General features: G+C 31.2%; 3 protein-coding genes across 3 annotated transcripts; 1 reads left to right on the top strand and 2 right to left on the bottom strand.

Annotated features, from left to right (window-relative positions):
* Positions 1–7178: 7178 nt before the first annotated feature.
* LOC114371973 lies at positions 7179–7741 on the top strand. Its single transcript, XM_028329332.1, has 2 exons — positions 7179–7469; positions 7551–7741. The coding sequence occupies exons 1-2, from the start codon at positions 7215–7217 to the stop codon at positions 7725–7727; spliced, it is 432 nt and encodes a 143-aa protein (XP_028185133.1). The 5' UTR covers positions 7179–7214; the 3' UTR covers positions 7728–7741.
* A 4058-nt stretch (positions 7742–11799) lies between these two features.
* On the bottom strand, positions 11800–12249 carry LOC114376861 (elastin-like). Its single transcript, XM_028335172.1, has one exon. It carries the CDS (start codon positions 12247–12249, stop codon positions 11800–11802), a length of 450 nt encoding a protein of 149 aa, XP_028190973.1.
* A 3438-nt stretch (positions 12250–15687) lies between these two features.
* On the bottom strand, positions 15688–17609 carry LOC114399255 (transcription factor bHLH51-like). The gene is made up of 2 exons (XM_028361409.1): positions 17163–17609; positions 15688–16373 (listed from the first exon to the last, which is right to left on the bottom strand). Exons 1-2 carry the CDS (start codon positions 17556–17558, stop codon positions 15885–15887), a joined length of 885 nt encoding a protein of 294 aa, XP_028217210.1. The 5' UTR covers positions 17559–17609; the 3' UTR covers positions 15688–15884.
* Between the last annotated feature and the right edge of the window lie 3268 nt (positions 17610–20877).

Below are 20877 nucleotides of genomic sequence, written 5' to 3'. Positions count from 1 at the left end.
GATTTAAAACACAATTTACATAAAATAAATATATATAACTAACCCGTTAGATTTTTAATGACATAATAAGTCAATAAATTATCAACTTTCCTGTTATGTCACTAATTGTTGTTACTTGACAACAAGAATTAAAAGTTATAATAAAGAAAAAAATTCAGGAACTTGAACATATCAAAATTTAGATTAAAGACTAAAAACATAAATCCAAAAGAAGTTTAGGAATCATAAAGTTACTAAACTCCCACCTTTTTTTTTACTACAAGGATCTATAAAATTAATGAACTATTAAGGTTTTGGATCATTCAAATTAAGAAACAACCATTTTAAAACTTGTTTTCCTTAGTTACTGTGCTTTCGGCCCATTAGGAAGTTATTAATAAAATGTAATTATTTTTTTACCAATAATAAATATATTTTTAGTAAATAATTATATTAGTTAAAGTTAATGGTAAAAAGTGTGAAATAATTATCTATATCATTATTATTTTTGTCAACTTAAAGTATAATAAGAAAACTACCACAATTTTATATTAGAAATAAACGTGTAAGTGGATAGAAAATATTTTGTAAATTAATGTCTAGGAAAAAGTGATTTTTAGAAGTATAAACAATTTTTAGAAATAATAAGAGAAAATTCTAAGTATTTAAATATGCTCTGTAGTTACAACATATATAGTCTGACCTTTCACATAAAAAATAATTATTCTTAATATTAGTAAGAAACTTGGTTTAAAAAAATGATAATTTGCATCACCTATATATAGTTATTTTTAGAAAAGTTATATTTTTTAAATAATCCAAGTATATAAGTTTCTTTGTGCGCTTTGACAATGTTTATTATCATTGTCTATTTTATGATGATTACTGTGAATATAATATTTGACAGAAGTTTGACATATCTTTGTGATCTTAGTGGTCTTCAATCTTTACATGATTTTTGAAAGAGTATATGATGAATCATAAAGAACAAGTGATATACGCATCCCGTGTTAGGACTACTATAAGACCAAGAAGCTGTGAAGCATGGCTGCGTATGTTTACGCTTCCATATGAGAATACATGTAAACAAGTCGCACAGTATGAGAAGGGCCATAACATGATACAACTTATTTGACAATTAACGAGAAAAAAAGATAAAAAAGAAGTATAAGTATGATAGTTGATATTATGTAATAAAAAGATAGAGACAGAAAATTAGAGTGTAAACTCAAGAGATTGGTGGAGTAGAACATAATAGGATATCACGCTTGATGAGTCGTAAGTTCTAATGTTCCTCATATGTTTAGATTATCTTAAATGTAAATGTAAATGTAAGTATCTTTATAAAGTTTCTTTGAGTTCATGTACCATCTCGGCATCTTCTTTCCTAATTTTTTTATTATGAAAAAGAAAATAAAATAAGAAGTGTTAAAGAAGTATTTAGAGAGGTAGAATATTCTCCTATCATTACTCAAAAAGTGAATCGAGAAGCAGACACCTAGTGCTAGTTTGCTTTCTTAATATTTTTCTTATTTACGATAAAGTATAAAATAATTTAAAGGTCAAAGTTAGACTTTTTGGGGGCAAAGTTAGATAAAGTTCTTTATGACTACCAAAAATCAATAAATTACTAAGAAATACACTAATGAAAAATAAGGTAACTGTCTCAATTTTATATATCATATACTTTAGAATATATCCATTTCTATAGAATCTTGGAATTGTTGTTCCCTTCCTAATTTTGATGACAAATAAATTTTAGTGACAAATTTTTAAAAATTCTATATATGGATTTCATTAATTTTAATTTTTTTACTTGCATTTTTTATATTGTTTTCTAACTAGAATTACAATTTTATTTTGGTAACTAACATTTAATACAAGTCAGCTGAAACTTCATTTTGAATAAAAAATACTTTAGAAATGGCATGTAATTAAGTTTTTTTCTTAATTAAACATGCTTGTCTGGCAAATATGAAAAAATAATAATTACCATCGAGTGTCTAGATGAAATAGCTAGTGTGGACAAAAAAAAAACTAAAATTAATTTTATCCGTTACAATATATTTTCTTCAGAGGTTATTTTTTATTATTCTCCATTGTATTCCTATTAAATGGTTTTATACAGTATAACTTCAAAATTAATATTTAATTAGAGTGGTAGTAACTTCAATAAAATCATATTTACGTAATCATAAAAAATGTCGTACTTACGTATATAATAACTTACTTAAAACAACTTTTTAACATAAAACCATGGTTATGAGTTATGAATATTATAGGTCAATTATCATGTTTTTCTTCCATTACGCAGACAAGTATTTTAAATTTAAATAAAACACGTCAATAAAATAAATTAATAAAAACATTTATATTTTTATTATTAGCGGTGATTATTTTGTTGTATTAAATATGAATAAATTAAAGAGAAGCATCATTTAAAATCGAACAGGAAAATATATTTATTAATTAATATCATAGATTAAATTTGAAAATTTGAAAACAAATTTAAATTAGGAATGATTAAGAATTTTTCTTTTTGTAATAAAATCCCTTCATGCAGGCAGTGCCCATTGCCCATATTATTGTTGATTCAGGTCGCTACTCCTAGCTAGCTAGCTAGTCCTCCATCGCACCAAGAACTAGTTCGTGATCACATCGATATTGGAGGGAGGGAATTTGAGAGTTGCCACAAAAGTTTGCCCAAGCATATTAATTTCAGCATGTGATATCCCTACTTTTGACGAAATCATAGCCAATTTTGTTGCACTCACCTTGCGGGAGACATAGCCTGCTTGCCCATCAAAGAGCTAATTAAGGCAGTAATAACATGGTTAAAGTCTGCCTTGCTCACCCATTTTGTTATCACCCGATATTTCAGTGGTGAATAAAGCGCTCATAGGCTAGGAACAAATGAACCAAGAATACTTATTCAAATTCATCATAAGTCCGGAAGCCACACGAATTAGAAAAGGAGAAGGATAATCAAATAAATTAAATTGAGAAACTACGCATAAAATACGGTTGTGTTTGCATGTTTTATTAATAACAAATGCTAAACAATGTCATTGGGATATTTAAAAAGAAAAAAAATTATTGAGATACATAAAATTATATTATTCATACATAATTTTTCTGACGCAGACTCTTATATGATTTTTATAATAAATATATTTTTTTAATTTTTTAACCAATATTATAAGAATACTGAATAGGCATACCTAATTACGGTTGTAGTATCATTCAATGTTTTATAGTGATTATTGTGAATATAATCTGACACAACACAGGTAGGATATATCTTTGTGATCATTAAGTTAGTGGTATTGAATCTCAAAAGTATTTTCTAGAGAATATATGATGAATCATAGAGAACAAGTCATATGCATCCCCTATGAGTTAGGACCATGCTGCGCAGCATTAGTGTTTGAGTCTGAAAAATAAAAGTTTGGTACAGTGCAGGATGACTGGCAGTGACCACTGTTCTTGTCTTAAGGGTAAAGGTAAGCTGTGAACATGCATCCCAATGATTAGATTAGTGCCCTTGAGACAGGACAAATCACATAAAACCTACTTGGTAACCCTGACGCCTGCTCCCAGGATTGGTGTAATGTATACCTCTAATGGGTTGGAGGCCCTTTCCTCGAGTATGATGATTACGACATGGATGTCTGTACCTTTTGAGGGGTTATACGAGCTCTCAGTCACTTGTGTCAATGGTTTCTAATGATTAAGGTACCGTGTATATCATTAGAGAAGGGTATGGATCCATATGTTTGTACGTAGAGATTTGTGGTTGAGTCATGAGGCAAATTTACGAAGGAGGGTTGGTTTTAGAAATAATTTACGCAATGGGGTCTCATTTATAACAAATTACAGAGGGGGTTCGTTTTTTACGTGAGTGTCGCCATTGACACTGGCGGGAAGCTTGAACCGCCAGTACCAATGGCGAGATAGGGGCTGATTAGGAGAGAGGGGGAGGGGTGCCGCCATTGCTGCTGGCGGGATGGGAGGGGATAGGAGAGAGAGAGGGTGTCCCACCCTTGGAGCTGGCGGGATAGGAGAGAGAGGGTGTTGCAGGAGGTGGTATCGCCAGTGGCGGTTGCGGGACAGGGGAGAGAGGGATGCCGCCACTGGGTACTGCGAGATAGGCTTCATGTACCATGGTTCACGTGTTAGCTTTGTTTCAGTTCTGAAAAGTCTAAGCACAACACCTAGGTTCACGTTGAAGGCTTTCATGGTCTGCACCTTGCAATATGTTTAGCTTTCAGGTTCTGAAAAGGCTATACTATATAGCATCTTAACGTTAAAAAAATTTGAACGTTGGGGTTGGGGTTTAAGTTTTCAGCTATAAAAAAAAAATGTTGAACTCATTCTTTACGCTTACACAGCTTACTTTTCTTTGCTTTCTGTTTCTTTCTTCTTCTTGAGTTTGAGAGATTATTGTGTTTGTGTTCTTCTGTGCATTCATCCTTCAAGTGTGCTTCAAGTGCCCTTAAATTCCTGGTATGTATTTTCAAAGTAAATATGCTAATATATATTATAAGTTTAAGTTAGTTAGAATTAGTATTAACAAATATTCTAAGTTAGTTAGTATGTAAATAGTAGGTTAGTTATTATTAACAAAAGTTCTAAGTTTAAATTAGTTCGTATGAGTAGCTATTGTGTTATTATTTTTTACTTATTAATAAATATTCCAATGTTAGGTTAGTTAGTATGAAAATATTATTTGGTTAGGTTAGTTAGTATGAAAATATTATTTGGTTAGTTAGAATTAAAATTTTATTTAGTTATTGTTATTGTATATATTGTTAGATGTTATTTGGTTATTGTATATAATATTTTAGTATTAGTAGTAATTACAGCATAGCATAGAATATTATTATTAATTTTTTTATCAAAGAATGAGAATTTTATTATGAATTCTAGAAATATCTGTAAAATAAAATATATTCTAACTCAAGAAATATAAAGTTTTCTAAAATAATTATTCTTTCTTATCAACTTGTTTCAATTATTTTTCTAAATTTATTTTATTTGTATACTACATATGTTGTATAGAATCTAAATTAATTGTATTCTTAATTATTCGTAGAATTAAAATATATGATGCACGGGTTGACAAACTAATTATTCTTATGAGTTTTAAATAAGAAATTATTTTATAACTTAATCTCTCGTAAAAAAATTGTATGAATAAGTATAATTGAAAAGAATATTATATATTTGTTTAGTTAGTGTAAAAATATTACGTGTATATATATTTAGTTGTTGTGTATATTCTTAAATTTTATACATGTGATATTAGCTTTGTAGTATTAGGTATATATTTAGACGGATGATAGTTTAGTCTAATAAATATATATACATGGATGATACTTTAGGATGAGATACGTAATATTAGATTTTTTAGTATTAGGCACAAGTTAATATTAGCTTTAGGTATATATTTTTAAATTTTAAACACACTTAAATTTTTAGTTTTTGTAATATTAAATATTTGACACTTAAATAAATAATTGTAATATTAGACACTTGACACACGTAAATTTATCTTTTTAGTATTATAATTTTGTATTTTAAATAAATGAGTTGATAATTTAATATTATTTGAATTAATTATTTTTTAGTTAGAATGGTATATATATTATTTGTTAGTTTTAATTTGTACGTTAATATTATTTGTTTTAGAAAATTTAAGTGATTAAATATATGATACATTGTACATTATTATTATTATTTTTGTATATATATTATTGAAATGATTTTTTGTATTTCAATATTTGTTTGTATTATAAATAATTTGTTAGTCCATATTTTATTCAATTATTTATTTGTTAATTGTAGAAAAAAAATTACTAATAAATTAAAGTTTTCTTCACATGTATTTTAATTTATGTATAGAATATATTAAAAATTGCCGAGTTTGATTTTTTACAAATTTATTGTTATATATTTAAAGTTTACTAATAAATTAAAGTTTTCTTCACATAATTTAATATTATTTTATTTTGCAGCAGCAATGGCATCTTCATCATCATCTTCATCACATATTAACATTAAATATGGCCCCATCGAGACTGATGTATTATGGATGCAACCTAAGCATGTTTCAGAACATGTTTGGAATGGGAAAGAAGAAAGGAAATTACATATCAGACGAGCTGTCCCCACGTATTAAGGGGAAGAACAAATTCCAGAACAAATTTTTCCTTTTCTTCAACAATCTTACTTAAAAATAAATGTCTCACTAATTAGTGCTCTGATAGAAAGATGGAGGCCGGAAACACATACGTTTCACATGAGATGCGGAGAGTGTACTATCACTCTACAAGACGTCTCTGTGTTGTTAGGTATAAGTGTGGATGGTTTACCATTAATCGGTCCAACAAATCTTGATTGGGCTGATTTATGTGAGGAATTATTGGGAGTCAGACCACAAGAAGGTGAAATTAAAGGTAGTGTGGTTAAATTAAGTTGGCTGGCTCACCATTTTGATCAAATTAATAATGACGACGACAAAGAACAAGTACGAAGGTTTGCCCGTGCATGGATACTGAGATTTATTGGAGGTGTCTTGTTCGTTGACAAAACCAGTAACAGAGTTTCGGTAAGGTACCTTCAATTTTTACGTGACTTTGAAGAATGTGGCAGATATGCATGGGGAGTTGCCGTACTTAGTTTTCTATACAGAGAGATGTGCAGTGCCACCGATTATAAAACTAAATCAATCGGAGGTATGTGCATCTTACTACAATTGTGGGCATGGGAACGATGTCCCACCTTCGCTCCAAAGAGGACTCCTTCCCAAATAGAAAATACACCACTAGGGCACAGGTCAGTCATTCTTAACAGCGTCTTTCATTTTAATAGAATAAATGGTTTTAGGGTATATTAAATTTTATTCTTTGTAGGTGGCTGCGACGTGGAAACCAACATATCGGCAATGATGATGTGAAAGTTTTTCGTCGCAAGTTCGATATTATAAAACGTCATGAGGTAAGAACCATGCTATTGTATTTGTAAAATAAAAAATTATATGTCTTATTTTACTACAATGTTCACAACTATGTTGTTATATGCAGTTTGTGTGGGAGCCTTACCCATCAACCGTTATGTCATTGTTGTCTCCCGTTTTTTTAGTCGGAAGTCTCGCGTGGTACGCGGTGGTGCAACTAATTTGTTTCCAAGTTATTGAGTGGCACCAACCGGACAGAGTCTTGAGACAATTTGGGATGCAGCAACCAGTTCCAGAGTCTCCTTCACAACCCCTAAACATTCATGGCATAACATTAAAGGGGAAACATGACGAAAATTGGGGGCAATTATTCGCCCCAATGATTCAGCAGTGGAATAATCGCCATGCATTTAGGGTCGACGCTTATCCCCGACAAGAAGGCCTATTGAGTTTTAACTCGGACTACATGGTCTGGTATAGGCGAAAGACAAAGATGTTTGTTGACCCAGAAAATGCAAAGACGGCTACATTGGTATTTTTTAATTTTTTTCAAATTTTAACTTGAACTTTTATTTAATGATGGCCATTAATTTTCTTACCCTTATAAATGCAGGGTGAAGTTGCAGAGGCATTACAATACATGGTGTCTCCTCAAGGGAGGAAAACATGCACATTTGATGATCTCGTGCCTTATGTGGAAAAAATTACAATTTTATCCGAAGAGCAAGAGAGAGTCACTGAGCCAGTGTCACATGGTCCTGCATCAGAGCGTCAATTTCCCGCACAATAGTTTCACATGCTTCAGTCAAGTATTGAAACTCAGGGGATAGACAGAAGAAGGGACATTGTTTAAGCGAAAGAATATTCCCAACAAATGGCGGAGCGTGGCCATGGAATGTATTACACACCACAAACATTTGCTGAGTATCCGACACAGATGTATCAGTATCCTTTTCAGGGTCATGACACTGATACTTCTGCAATCCAGCAATCGTTCGGTGGTTTTGCGGAAACACAAGCTCATTTTTCATGGCCCATAATGACCCCTTCACAGTAATATCATGGGCCAATTCCAACACCTAATGCCCTGTTAGGAACACAATGGAATGTACCGGGACAAATACCTAATACGGGTGACTTATTCGGTATTGATTTGCGTCACGCATTTTTTGTCTTAAATTAAATTATATGTCAAATAATACTTTAGACGCAAAATCATTAACAAAAAGGCTTACAAATAATTACTACTAATATTTTTTAAATTTAAAATGTAATTTACAAAATTAATACACTTAAATTTGAGCTTCAAATTTCATTCTAACCATAATATTTGTTACTTCAAAATAAAAAATTTGTACATCATAAATAAACAAAATGAAAGAAAACTTTAATTAAATAAATATAAAACATCCTTACTATAGAATCAAACTTCAAAACTCTTTCTTCCTCTTTCAGAATACTCTCTTCAGTCTCAAATTTATGTAAGTGCAAAGAATGATTGAAGTTTGCTCTATTTAAAGAAATTTTTTAGCAAAAAAGCTACATAGCAAATTTATACACCATTATTAAAGTAACTCTGTATGGTCACCTCCTAGATGCCTAGCTCTTTAATCTGCCATGCATGCATGTGATTTCTGATTTTCCTATGCAAACAGTGCCCTATTCTCCTCCCTAGCCCTGCATAAAAAAAAAATTTCAGGTGCATGTGAACCCTAGCTGCATCATCAGGCTTGAGTCTCATCATTCAGCATCACTCTCCAAGCTTCAGTCCCATCTGTCCACGTAGAGTGGTTTAAAATTATTATTATTATATAGAAAACTGTATGTTTGATTTATGGAAAAAAAGTGTAAGAAGAGAAACATAAGGAAGGAAAAGGAATAGAAAATATATAAATGATTTTTTTTTCAAATTGTATGATAAGAAAGAAATAAAAGATAAGAAAATTAGTATTGTTCTCTTCTTGTATAGTTGTATAGAAAGAAGAATAAAAAATGTGTTTAAAATTATAAAACAATTTAAAACAAAAAGATAAAAAAATTGAGAAAAAAATTGTTTAATTTGTGCATGAAAGAGTTTTTTCTATTTTCCATCTTCTATGTTTGAACAGAATAATTTAATTTTTTAGTTTGATTCCCACAAAAATGTTTTCAGTCTTCTAAATAAAAAGCTAAACCATGAAAAAATAATGAGCCTCACCTTTTTCGTCATTTGTTTGCCTTTTCCTACTTCCACATTTTGGGAAAAGAAAGACTAGATGCTTCCAATTTGCAAACGTAACGTAACATGAGAGGAGAGAGGAGAGAGACATATGCCCTATCCCGCCAACTCCAAAGGCGGGACTGCCCACGTAGGCATGTCCCGCCAAGAGAAATGGCGGTACACGTTTTGCCCCTTACCTGTCCCGCTGCTGTGACTGGCGGTATCCACTATCCCGTCATTGGCACTGGCGGTTCAAGCTTCCTGCCAGTGTTAATGGCGACACCCACGTAAAAAACGAATCCCCTCTGTAATTTGTTATAAATGAGACCCCATTGCGTAAATAGTTTCTAAAAGAAACCCTCTAAAGTAAATTTGCCTGAGTCATGACAACTTAGGTTAGACCTTAGACTCCGCGTATTGTTTGTTGGATACTTGTATGCTTTAGGCTTTTTTAAAACCAGAAAATGAATGAGGCTTGCGAAACCTCTTTTTCTTCTTTCTTTTGTTTGTGGAAATGTGTAGGGTACAAAGTTGGACTTGGCAATAGATAAGAGGAAGAAGTCGATCATTATTAAAGATACCAAGGACGAAAATGACATATAGGAAGACACTTCCAAGACGTTTGTGGTTGCTTAGTATAAACACGTACATTTGAGATTTACAATAGGTAAGAAAAAATGCATAAGTAGTTGGTAGTGTGCTTTGATTTATGGACTAAAATTATATTTGCTAAAATATTTCAGTTAATTTTTAATTTTTTTTATTAATTGAAAAATTTATTTTGTTATTTAATAAATAATTTTTTAATAGTTTTAAATATTTTTTTAAAATTCTACTTGAAATAATATTTTTTTAAATGTTAATTTTAAATTTTTTTTTATACTTTTTCTTTTTATCCTTAATATGTTTATCAAATTTTTGAAGTACCTTTTTTAAAGTATCCTGTATAGGGGTGGGAATAGGACAGGTCAGATCAGGCTTTAAAAGGCCTGAGCCTAGCCTACGATGAATTTTTGAAGCCTGAGTCTGACCTATAGTCTATCAAAGGCTTTTACTTTGGCTCGACCTGATAGCCTTTTTAAAAGTCTTTTTCACATTAATATTACTGAAGTAGGAACGTAATAGAAAAGTTAAAGGAAAAAGAAAGACAATGAAAATGAAGTAGGAACATAATAGAAAAGTTAAAGGAAAAGGGAAGACAATGAAAATAATGAGGAATATAAAGAGACACATGACTTACACCTAAATTGTAATTAAAGTCTTACTTGATTATAAGAATAGAAGTTATGGAGCACTAATGTGTAATCAAAGTCTGCTAGTTTCAGACAAATAATTAATTGTACCAAAAAAATAATATATATATATATATATATATATATATATATATATATATATATATATATATATAGGCCGGCCTATTAGGCTTTTTAATAAGCCTAAGACTCATCTATTTAATTTAATAGACTTTTAAAAGAATTCGAGTCTAATCTTTTAATTAAATAGGTCAGGCCAGGTTGTAGACCCCTGTAGGCCAGCCTGTCCTATTCACATCCCTAATCCTGTAACACAAGGGTAAACATAACTAATGCTTCTTGAATTTTGTATTGATAAAAAAATGATTTGTTTTAGCTGCTAAGGTGTAAGCATGTTGCATTAACACGGAACCTCCCAACTCAACCTAACCCAATTATATTTTTATGCATTAGGCTAGGTCATTAGGTTGGGTTGGGTTTTGTTTAGTGCATCCAATTAAAATTGGATTGAGTAATTAGCGAGTTCATGAATTTCAAAATTCTATTAAATCCAACCGAATACGATTACATAATAAATATATAAAAATGGTAATTGTCTAATTCTTTTTATGTGTTGTATGCGAGGCATAGTGAGTAATAAAATAGAGTATTTTTTTTTTCTAAACTCTCACTTTTGTTTACTAACTCACAAGCTGCAAGTTTATCTTGGTTTTGAAGATTGACTCAATCAAATAATTGTGAGTTGTAATATAGTTGTAAAGATTTTTTTTGAATACTAATTGTGAATTATAAAATAATTAATGAAGCAAGAATTAATAAACAATGAAGCAATATAAAACTACATTTTGAGATTTTTTTTTTGTTAAAAGTTAAAGAGGCGATGGTATTTTTTTTAATTAGTCAATGACCCAACTCAATTAAGGTGGTGTGGTTGATTGGGGTGAATTGAGTTGCTAGAAACATAAAGATAAATTGAATTAAATTTAATTGTGATGGTTTGAAAATTGAATTAAATTTAATTCAGTTTTCATACATCCATAGTAGCTGCAAGCAAGTTTAAGATATGATAATTATAAAAGTATAAACATAACTGAAATGATAAAGAAATGTAGTAACAGTATAAGTAAAAGTGCAAAACTCACTGTTTAGGACAACTTAAAAGTATATTATCATCATTTTAAAAGTTGCTATTTACAACTTGGTCACATATATAGGTACATGCTGACACGTATTATTTAACATTTTCGTATTGGGAGATAACTCTAGCTAGCTAGTGGTAATTTAGAAAGGTGAGGAGAAAGGCCTCTTTGCTGACTATAACCATGGCTCTCACAACAAGAATTATTCACGATACATAGTACACGTAGAACTTATTATCATTTACAAGTCTTATCCTCTTTTGCCTGGGATCAACCATAGTAGTCGACACCACCACTCGGGGAACTTGCATGATAAGAATAAGAAGGGGAGCTGTCACCACCACTAGGGGAACTTGCATGATAAGAAGGGGAGCCAGCACGACCACGACGGCCGCCACCAGCACCAGCGCCAACACCAGGTAATCCAGCGCCACCAGCACCAGATAATCCAGCGTTGGCAGATAATCCAGCGCCAACACCAGGTAATCCAGCGCCACCAACACCATGTAATCCAGCACCAACACCAGGTAATCCAGCGCCACCAACACCATGTAATCCAGCACCAACACCAGGTAATCCAGCGCTAACACCAACACCAGGTAATCCACCACCAATACCAACACCAACACCATGTAATCCAGTGGCTAACACCTCCGAGGAGATCAGAAGTAACATGGCCAACACGCCTAGGATTGGTAATATTTGTATCTTGGAAGCCATTTTTTAGTAGTAATGAACGAGAACAAGTTAATTAACTCAAATGAGATATGTTCGGTAACAAAGGATATATCATATATATATATATGAGAAAATTAATGGAAAAATATACTATCTATATATAGGAGTGGAGGAGAGATAAATAAGGCCTAATTGTTCTCCCTCAATAGTTAAACGCACGTATGAACTTCCTATGTAAGGCAAGAAATACTCGCTCTTTTTATTTTTAACTTGTCTTCCTTTGAGCTTAAAAGACTTGTCTTCCCTCAACTCTCATCTTGACTTTGTTCCTAAACCATTAATTATTTTCAAACTTTCTTTATTTTCAAACTTTCTTTTGTTGGAGTTGCGATAAAAATTGATAAACAAACAACACATCATGCAATGAAGAATTGTTGCAAGAATAATATAACATTTCTTGTTGTTATACTTCTGGTCATCTTCATATCTATACTTGGAACTCACTTTTTTTTAATGTACCTTTTGCATTGAAAAAGGAGCATTTAACAAGCCTAAAATGTTGATGTCATCTTAAATATTCTTATCCAATGTAATATAAGATGTGATATGAGGTTCCTTTTAATGTTATAAGTATAATTTTAGTATGAATCAAAACTATTCATTTTAAATATAGCAATATATGTGAAAAATAATTTATGAAACTTAAAATTTGTAAAACATTTATAAACAAAAGAGTAAGTGGAAGTACAAATCCATATTGTTTGCTAAATAAGGTTACAAAATACTATATAAGTTTTAAAGGAGGATAAAATTTTAAAATTTAAAATACTACGAATATATAAAGTAATATATATATATATATATATATATATATATATATATATATATATATATATATATATATATAATATAACATATAGTAGTCCAACTATATCTGCTATGCTTAAGAATATACTTTTTGCAATTTAGATAAATTCTTGACTAAATAATTGTATAGCTTAACTCTCCTGTTAGAACAACACTCTCATGGTGGCGACAGGAAGGATAATCTCCAAAAAAAAAAGAAACTTCAGCAATTATATAGTGCAGTGAAAATGAGTGAAAACTGGACGCATAGAGTCCCACCTTGGAAAGTGATTGCCCAACTTTTGTTGATAGTCATGGCAAAACAAAGCCATGGAGGAAAATGCATTTCATCTCATCTAGAAATTCAGTTTAAACCATTCTCCTTGGACTTCATAACCCTAATCTGATCCACAAGGTGTGTCTGAGCTAAAATAGTCTTTCTACTCCTGTGGACTTAAAAAAAAAGCATATGGTCTGTAATCAACAAATCTATTGGAATTTTAATTTCACCTTCACCATTCTCATAACCAACACAACCCCTTTGTTTGCAACTAGTACAATTAACCTAGGCAGGCACGATATAAGAAGTCTCCCAACAATATAATATAATATCCTGGACCCACCTCGACGGACAGAGACAAAGACACCTATGGAGCTTCACTGTTTACTGAGATGATTGTTGTTGTTTTTTGGTTGATTAAGTAAATTTGCTAGAAAATTCAGTATAAGTGAGATTTCTTCCTTCAAAGATATCTTTTATTAGCCTCAAGTCAACCAAAAACATTGTTTGCACATTGCCTTTCAACCAATTTGCAGGATGGAATTGTAAATCTTTGAACTATTGGGCACCTCCCATGAATATCATAAATACCTGCAATCATAGGGGAGAGATGAATGGTAAAGAACAACATTATCCAACTGAACATCATCTTTGTAGATAGATACATGTACAATAATAATCCATCTTGGTGTTAGTTGAGTTATTAAATTTGCTGGTATAAAACATGAACATTTCCTTTCTTTCATGCATAGTGACATGAAATTGGGTCCAGGTGACCTGAAATTTTTTAAAATATTTTTATCATCAAAATAATTTCCTAAAAAGTAACGCACCATTACATTAATTAATTGTTATTTTTTTTATCATTAAGTTAGTCTCTTAAATATATAAAATAAGTACTAAATTTGTATTTCGTATCACATTAGCATTTCATAAATTTTTAAGAAATTAATTTATTGATCAAAATCTTTTATTCAAAAATGGCATTGAAGGTTAACTTACTAAAAAATACAGAATACGAAAAAAGACAAGGTGCACTTAAAAATCCGTCGCATGTAAAAACTCAGGAAAAAAAAATAAATAATTCTTAAAAATAACATAATTCTAAAAAAAAGAGAAAAAAAAATAGACATTGCGACAGGGGATAACCTTTTCCCCTTATAAATCATTTTCAAAGGAAATTTTTCTATATTTTCGTCTTTCATAAGGATGAATATCAAGATGTTTTAATATTTTAATAAATTAATTTGTTGATCAAAATCTTTTATATAAAATGACATTGAAGGTTAATTTAGTCAATAAAAAAATTCAAAAAAAAAAAGAAAAAAATACACATCGCACACTGGATGTGGATTACCTTTTCCCCCTTCTAAATCATTTCCAAAGGAAAATTTTCTATATGCTTCTTTTGTTTTATAGTAATCTAAATATCACTCATAAAAAAAATATGCATTACTAAAAAAAAATATTAATCCAAATATCTAAATATGGTTGTGGTCCTTATCTACAATGGTATGATTGATTATTGTTTTTTTAATCACCCTAATTAAGTTATTTGACTCTTAAGTGATATATTAAGATATTTATGTAAATTTTGATTTTTGATCGAAGCTTAATCACATTTAAAATTCTTTACTTTTTTCCAAAAATATATTTTGTTGAATTAAACTTAAATTCTCTCTTATAAACCTAATATATGTTATCAATTAATTGAACCATACTCATTAGATTTTTCAGAAGTGCAACACCATGACTTCCCACTGATGGTTGCATCTCATAAATCATCTGCTTCTGCGTATAAATAACCAGAGATTATTGGGTCCCATACAGGAACTACTTGCACTACAATGAAGATTACTCGACTAGACGTGTCAATATTTCCCAACACCATAAATCATTTCTAAAGTGACATGCAGTATGATTTAAGAATAAAGTATCTACCAAAAAAAAAAAAAAGAATATAGTATTGTTGGAAATCTCACGTTCCCTAATTATAAATTAAGAATAATTTTTACTTCCCTAATTAAAATATATCCTAATAATTATTGTTTAGTTTATTAAATCATCATAATTTAATTTTGTTGAATTCAATGTTTAGATGAAAGTTTAACATGGTTATTTTAATATTTTTGCTTTAAAAAGTGTATTTTTGTTTAACGTTATTTTAACGTGTATATTAGTGTAATTGTTTATTGTTCGTGATTCTTCTTTTTCCAATTATCCTTCTTATTAGATAAAATCCAAATAAAGAAAGTTACCAATATTTTCTCCTAATCCCCCTCCTTTTTCTTGCTGAAATTGGTAATTAAGCTCATGTTTCTATTTTGGAAGTAACATAACAAATGGTCTTTGAATATGTTTAACCAGCTTCTTTTTAATTAATTTCCGTGTAACCTACCATAATTGGAGGCACAAAACTAACACTTACGCTTTCCTTAGTTTTGTATCTGACAAGTAACCAAATGTTGAAAAATGAAACCAATAATTTCACCTACTGACAGGACCCCTCTAAGAATTTAAAAACAAAAATGAAAAAAAAAAATGCAATGAATTATTGTACGTAATGAGAAGGCAAGAAGAACCTCTGCCTCTTACTTCTAGAGGGATAATTTGTTGCCACAGATAACGAAGCAATTTTGTTCACAGCAGATTTAAGTGATTGTTTGAGAGTGCTAAGGCAAACACTATTATTATCTTCATCACTATCCTTTGAGCAAAGAACCAATATGCTTTTGATTCTGCCACCAACACTGGCTATGTCAGCTTTAACTGCTGTGAGTCTCAACCCTTTGAGGACTTGGATGAGCTCAGGGAACAGTTCTGGTCGATCATCACAGCAAACAGAAGCTTTGATTATGATGTTTTCCTTTAATATGTTCACTCTTTTTGTGTAGCTTTCATCTTGAGATTGGTGGTAGTCAATTGTTACTTCATCAGTTTCAGTTGGAACAGTAACGGCTTTGCTAACAACATCCATGGCTTTTCGCTTTAGATCTTTCACATGGTCTACCACACTCCCTAGTAATGCTGCTTTATCCATCTGCAACCACATAAATTTCACCCCTTATAGTTTCTTTCTCTATTTAAAGATAGGGAAGTTAGTGGAACTGAAATATATGGCCTATCATACAACCTAGAAAAGTTATTCATGCTATAATTCTTTTTTCTTATAGCTTCCTTCTCTACTAAAGATGGAAAGTTAGAGGAATTGAAATCTATATCACCTATCTTACAACCTAGTAAAGGTATTTATGCTATGATTCTTATAGTTTCTTTCTCTTCTAAAGATGGGCAAGTTAATGGAATTGAAATCCATATGACCTATATCATACAACCTAGTAATGCTATTCATGGACTTGAAAGTGACTATGCTATCTATCATGAAAAAACAGACATCGAAATGCCACAAACTTATAGTGGATCGAATTCGAATCTGATTTTCTTTTTTTTTAACCTTCGGTTTTTTTAGCCAAGAGTCTAAAATTAATCTCTTGAAATATTAAAATTCATTTAAGGAATTGATCTCCCTTTAAGTCCTACCAAATGTTATTCTATATGTATGAATCTTGAGGATCAGACCTCTGATCACATGCTTAAGGAGTGTAATTATTCGTCAATCATATCACACCATATTATTGCATTGAATATAATTTTATTTACCTTAATGATACCCTATACATTATATAGTAGGTAATTCACCAATTCCACTTTCTTGCTTCTTGTCTAAAACAGTATGCAATGCAAGCTTTCAAAAAAAATAGTATACTGCCAATTATTAAAAGAAAGACATCATGGTTTTTACTTTTTACTTTTTTCTTTTTTCATTTACCTTATCAGACATGGGAATGAGTTTTCTGAGAGTTGCAAGCTGTGCATTGATCCTGTCCCTGCGCCTTTTCTCTGCTTGGCTGTGGCTCTTGGAAGCACTTGCAGCTCTAACTTCTGCTCCAATGGGTGCAGGCCACGAAGGGAACTCACCAAATTGAAGAGATGCTGCTGCATGGTCAGAAGAAGAAGAAGCAACAAGAGGGAGTGTTTGTTGTGTTGTTGTTGGGACTGAAAAAGGAGATAATTGATCACTGTTTGGTGCAGAGTTGTAGCATTGAGCCAGAGGCCAGCCAGAATAGTAGTAACTTTCCATATGCACATAACACAATACACAAATTACAAACCATTCTAATGTTTGTTGTGCCTTGCTTTGTGAGCTTTTTATTTCCCATTTCATGGAGACACTGTTTACTTAATGTGCGATCTTCTTCTTATCTTTTATGGTGATTGGTGTGATATGCAATGACCTTTAATGGGGTCAGATGAAAATCATTTTTGGCTGTATCCTCCTGTCACTTCACCAAGAAAATTTGCTTTTTTCCTCCCTAATAAATCTCACTAGACTTTGTAAAGAATCTCTCAAGTTTAAGAGCCAAAATAAAAAGCAAGAGGGTATGGCCTGGCCCAACAAACAGGCTTATCTTAATGAGTATCCGTGCTGACTAAGAATTTGAACCAGAAATGAAATAGTATCTTGCAAATAGACTTGGGAACCACTGTATGGAACTTTGGAATCGCTTGACCTAGTAACAGTAATTGGTGTAGTGGATGCACGAACAGTATCTTATTCTTCTATGTGGGTGTATAGCCATTAAGTTTTTTGTCTGCTCTGATGGCAATCATAACCATTTGGGCTCACCATGTGGATTATAGTCCAGATCTAGTAGTACTTATCTTGAAATTTAACTTCATAAGATTACACATTAATTTTAAAAAAATGGTTTGGGATTGCAATTTTAACCTCGATGTGGTTTTCGAGCTCACGGCTATTGTGTCTGCATTTGCTGTAATTCCTCATAATGTCAAAGATTGTGACCCACAACTCAGACTGCAATTTAAAACTTATCTATATGCACTTTTTCAGTTAAAAATAAAAAAGCACCTATATTTTAAGCCTTAGCCTAGGATATGGGCTAAAAGTGAAATATATTCAAGATATACTTTATCAAGGGCTTCAACAATGAATTTCAATTTGGTTAAGTTTCATCACATAAGTTTCTGTACTATTACAAACTGTCCCAGCCGAGGTTTTAGTCTTTGCCATGATGAGGAAGATGAAAAAGGTGACTGAAACAGAACATTTGTACACAAATAAAAGAATGCAAGATTTGTTCGTACAATTAGACAAACGCCTGATGTAACAACAGTGATAAACGGATTGTCCATTAAGTTTAAGACAACTTGTGGACCTATTTTACCAATCTCTATATTATTTTGTGATTAAAAAGTAATAGAAAGGAGAAACATCCTATATTACAAGACTAGGACACCTATGACACACTGAGACTGTTAACAGAGATTTACTTAGAAGATTACTACCAACACGAGTTAATTTCATCTTATTACAGTTACTCGATCTCTATGTATTGAACAAATAAGTGGATTTGTCCAATTGTGCATGCATCTGGAAGAGAGGTTAATAACTTGATTTACTTTAAATTATTATTTCCTGGTGAATTCCTCAAGTATATCTTGATTGAAAGGTGGAACTTGAAAGCAGGCCACTGAGTAAAAGCGGCTTAATTTGTACACTTTAATGGCCTCTGATTGAAAAGCTTACTTAGTTTGTCTACAGCACAAGCTAGCAAACAAAGGAAGCTTCAATTACAATCACTGGAGGGTCCCATTTGCCCTCACAATTTGTAACTCATAATATAGCACCTTAAAGAGTGATACGACTAATGATCCAACCACTCTCTTTGTTAGCCTCTATTATATATCATACAAATTGTGTGATTTCTTGTGATTCCGTATTTTTTTTCTTCAATCTCTTTCCTTGTTTCTTTCTTCTTCTTTTTTCCCTCACCCCATGTTATTTTATCTTATCGAAATTTTAGGCTTTTGGGTCTCAATCTCAAAACATATATCTACAATATTTATCTATATATGATGGGGAAAGTGAAGGTGTCACAATCAAAATGTGACAAACCAAAACGATCAAAGTGAGATAACAATCATGTTTGAAATAAGTACGATAGTTAGATAGTTATAAATGATAAAACTCTTTCTCTGATTATTTAGGACAAGTAACTCAAATATAAGATTGCTGATTAAACTAAAACAATTTCAGTATAATTAATCCATGGTGCACATCTTTGTTTTTGTCAAGCAATAGAATGATAAGAAATAAAGTGTTATAGACACTGAAGCTAATTACGGTCGGAGGCCTATGTACTCTTCCTTCTCCCTTTGGTCAAAGAAAGGTGAAATAATATAAAGATAAGGTGCAATCATAGATTCGTAATAAATGGCTCAATGGAGAGTAATTATCAGTAGACGGCAAAAAAAATGGACACATAAATGGGAAAGGCTGAGATACATTGGATGCAATTGAAAAAGATGGAAATAATTATGTAATTGCAAATGAGGGTTAAAAATCATTTGATTCTACTTTCTTTCTTCTTTTTTGTTGAAGACCATTTGATTCTACTTTATCCTAAAATTCGATATCTATCGTTCAAGTCAGTATTTTTGTTATTTAACTTTTCCTTCCTTTTTAGTCTCTGCACAGTGTTATATATGTTGGATATTTTTAAGTGAATGCCATGAGTGGGAAGTGAAAATTTTCAAAGAAAGGGAAGGATATACAGGGGAGTTGATTTTCTTTGTTTGGAATTCAAGTAACGTTTGAAAGATAAATATGTAAAATTACATCGCATGTGCTGTCAAATATAATTAAGCACACATTTTAATCATGTTTACAAGTTAGTTGGATGAAAAGATTATTTTCTCCGCAACAAACTTGCCAGGAAAAGATAGACTCATGCCAACGATAATTAAAATCCATAGAAAATAGCACACAATTATTAGCTTGTCGTGAAAAAAAAAATCATACATACGATGTAGGCAACACAACTATTTATGGAACTTCATTATTCTTTGTTAAGATAATTATGAGAATATTATTGCCGTATAACAATTGTCAAGAAAAGACACATACATATACAGGTTTGTCATACTAATTGTTGCCTGGAACGGTAGATCAAGTCAATGCCTATAACTTTAATAGTTGTTCGAAAAAGATACGTAAATACCAACAAACATTAATTGTCGCTAGCAATGGTAAACCAAGTAAAGTATTTAATTTTATCTCCCTAGCCTTATTTGTTGTTGGGATATTTCAATAATTTTACATAATGTTAACCTATTAAAGTTGACTTAGAGGCAATAGACCAAGTGAATGTTTATTCCGTTAATTCATTTTTATTTTTGGGATAAATACATATATCAACGACTAAGGGTGTCCAAAAATATGGGATCAGACCAAACCGATTAGCAATTAGAACAAACCAAATGAGTTTTAGCTAAATTGATTTGTAAAAAAGAATTAAATTGTTCTAAAAACATCTTCCGTCAGAATCGGATTATTTCTACAAGAGATATTCATTTTACTTATGACTGAATTTGTTTTTTTTTTATAAGGTTTAATTATCCATGTACAAAAAATTATTCTCTCATAGTGTCAATCACTGAACCAACTTGGAACCAGTTCAACT

This window comes from Glycine soja, chromosome 2 (assembly GCF_004193775.1).
Source record: "Glycine soja cultivar W05 chromosome 2, ASM419377v2, whole genome shotgun sequence".
Classification (NCBI taxonomy): Eukaryota; Viridiplantae; Streptophyta; class Magnoliopsida; order Fabales; family Fabaceae; genus Glycine; species Glycine soja.
Note: the sequence above shows the minus strand (reverse complement) of the source record. Positions and strands in the feature narration are given on the sequence as shown.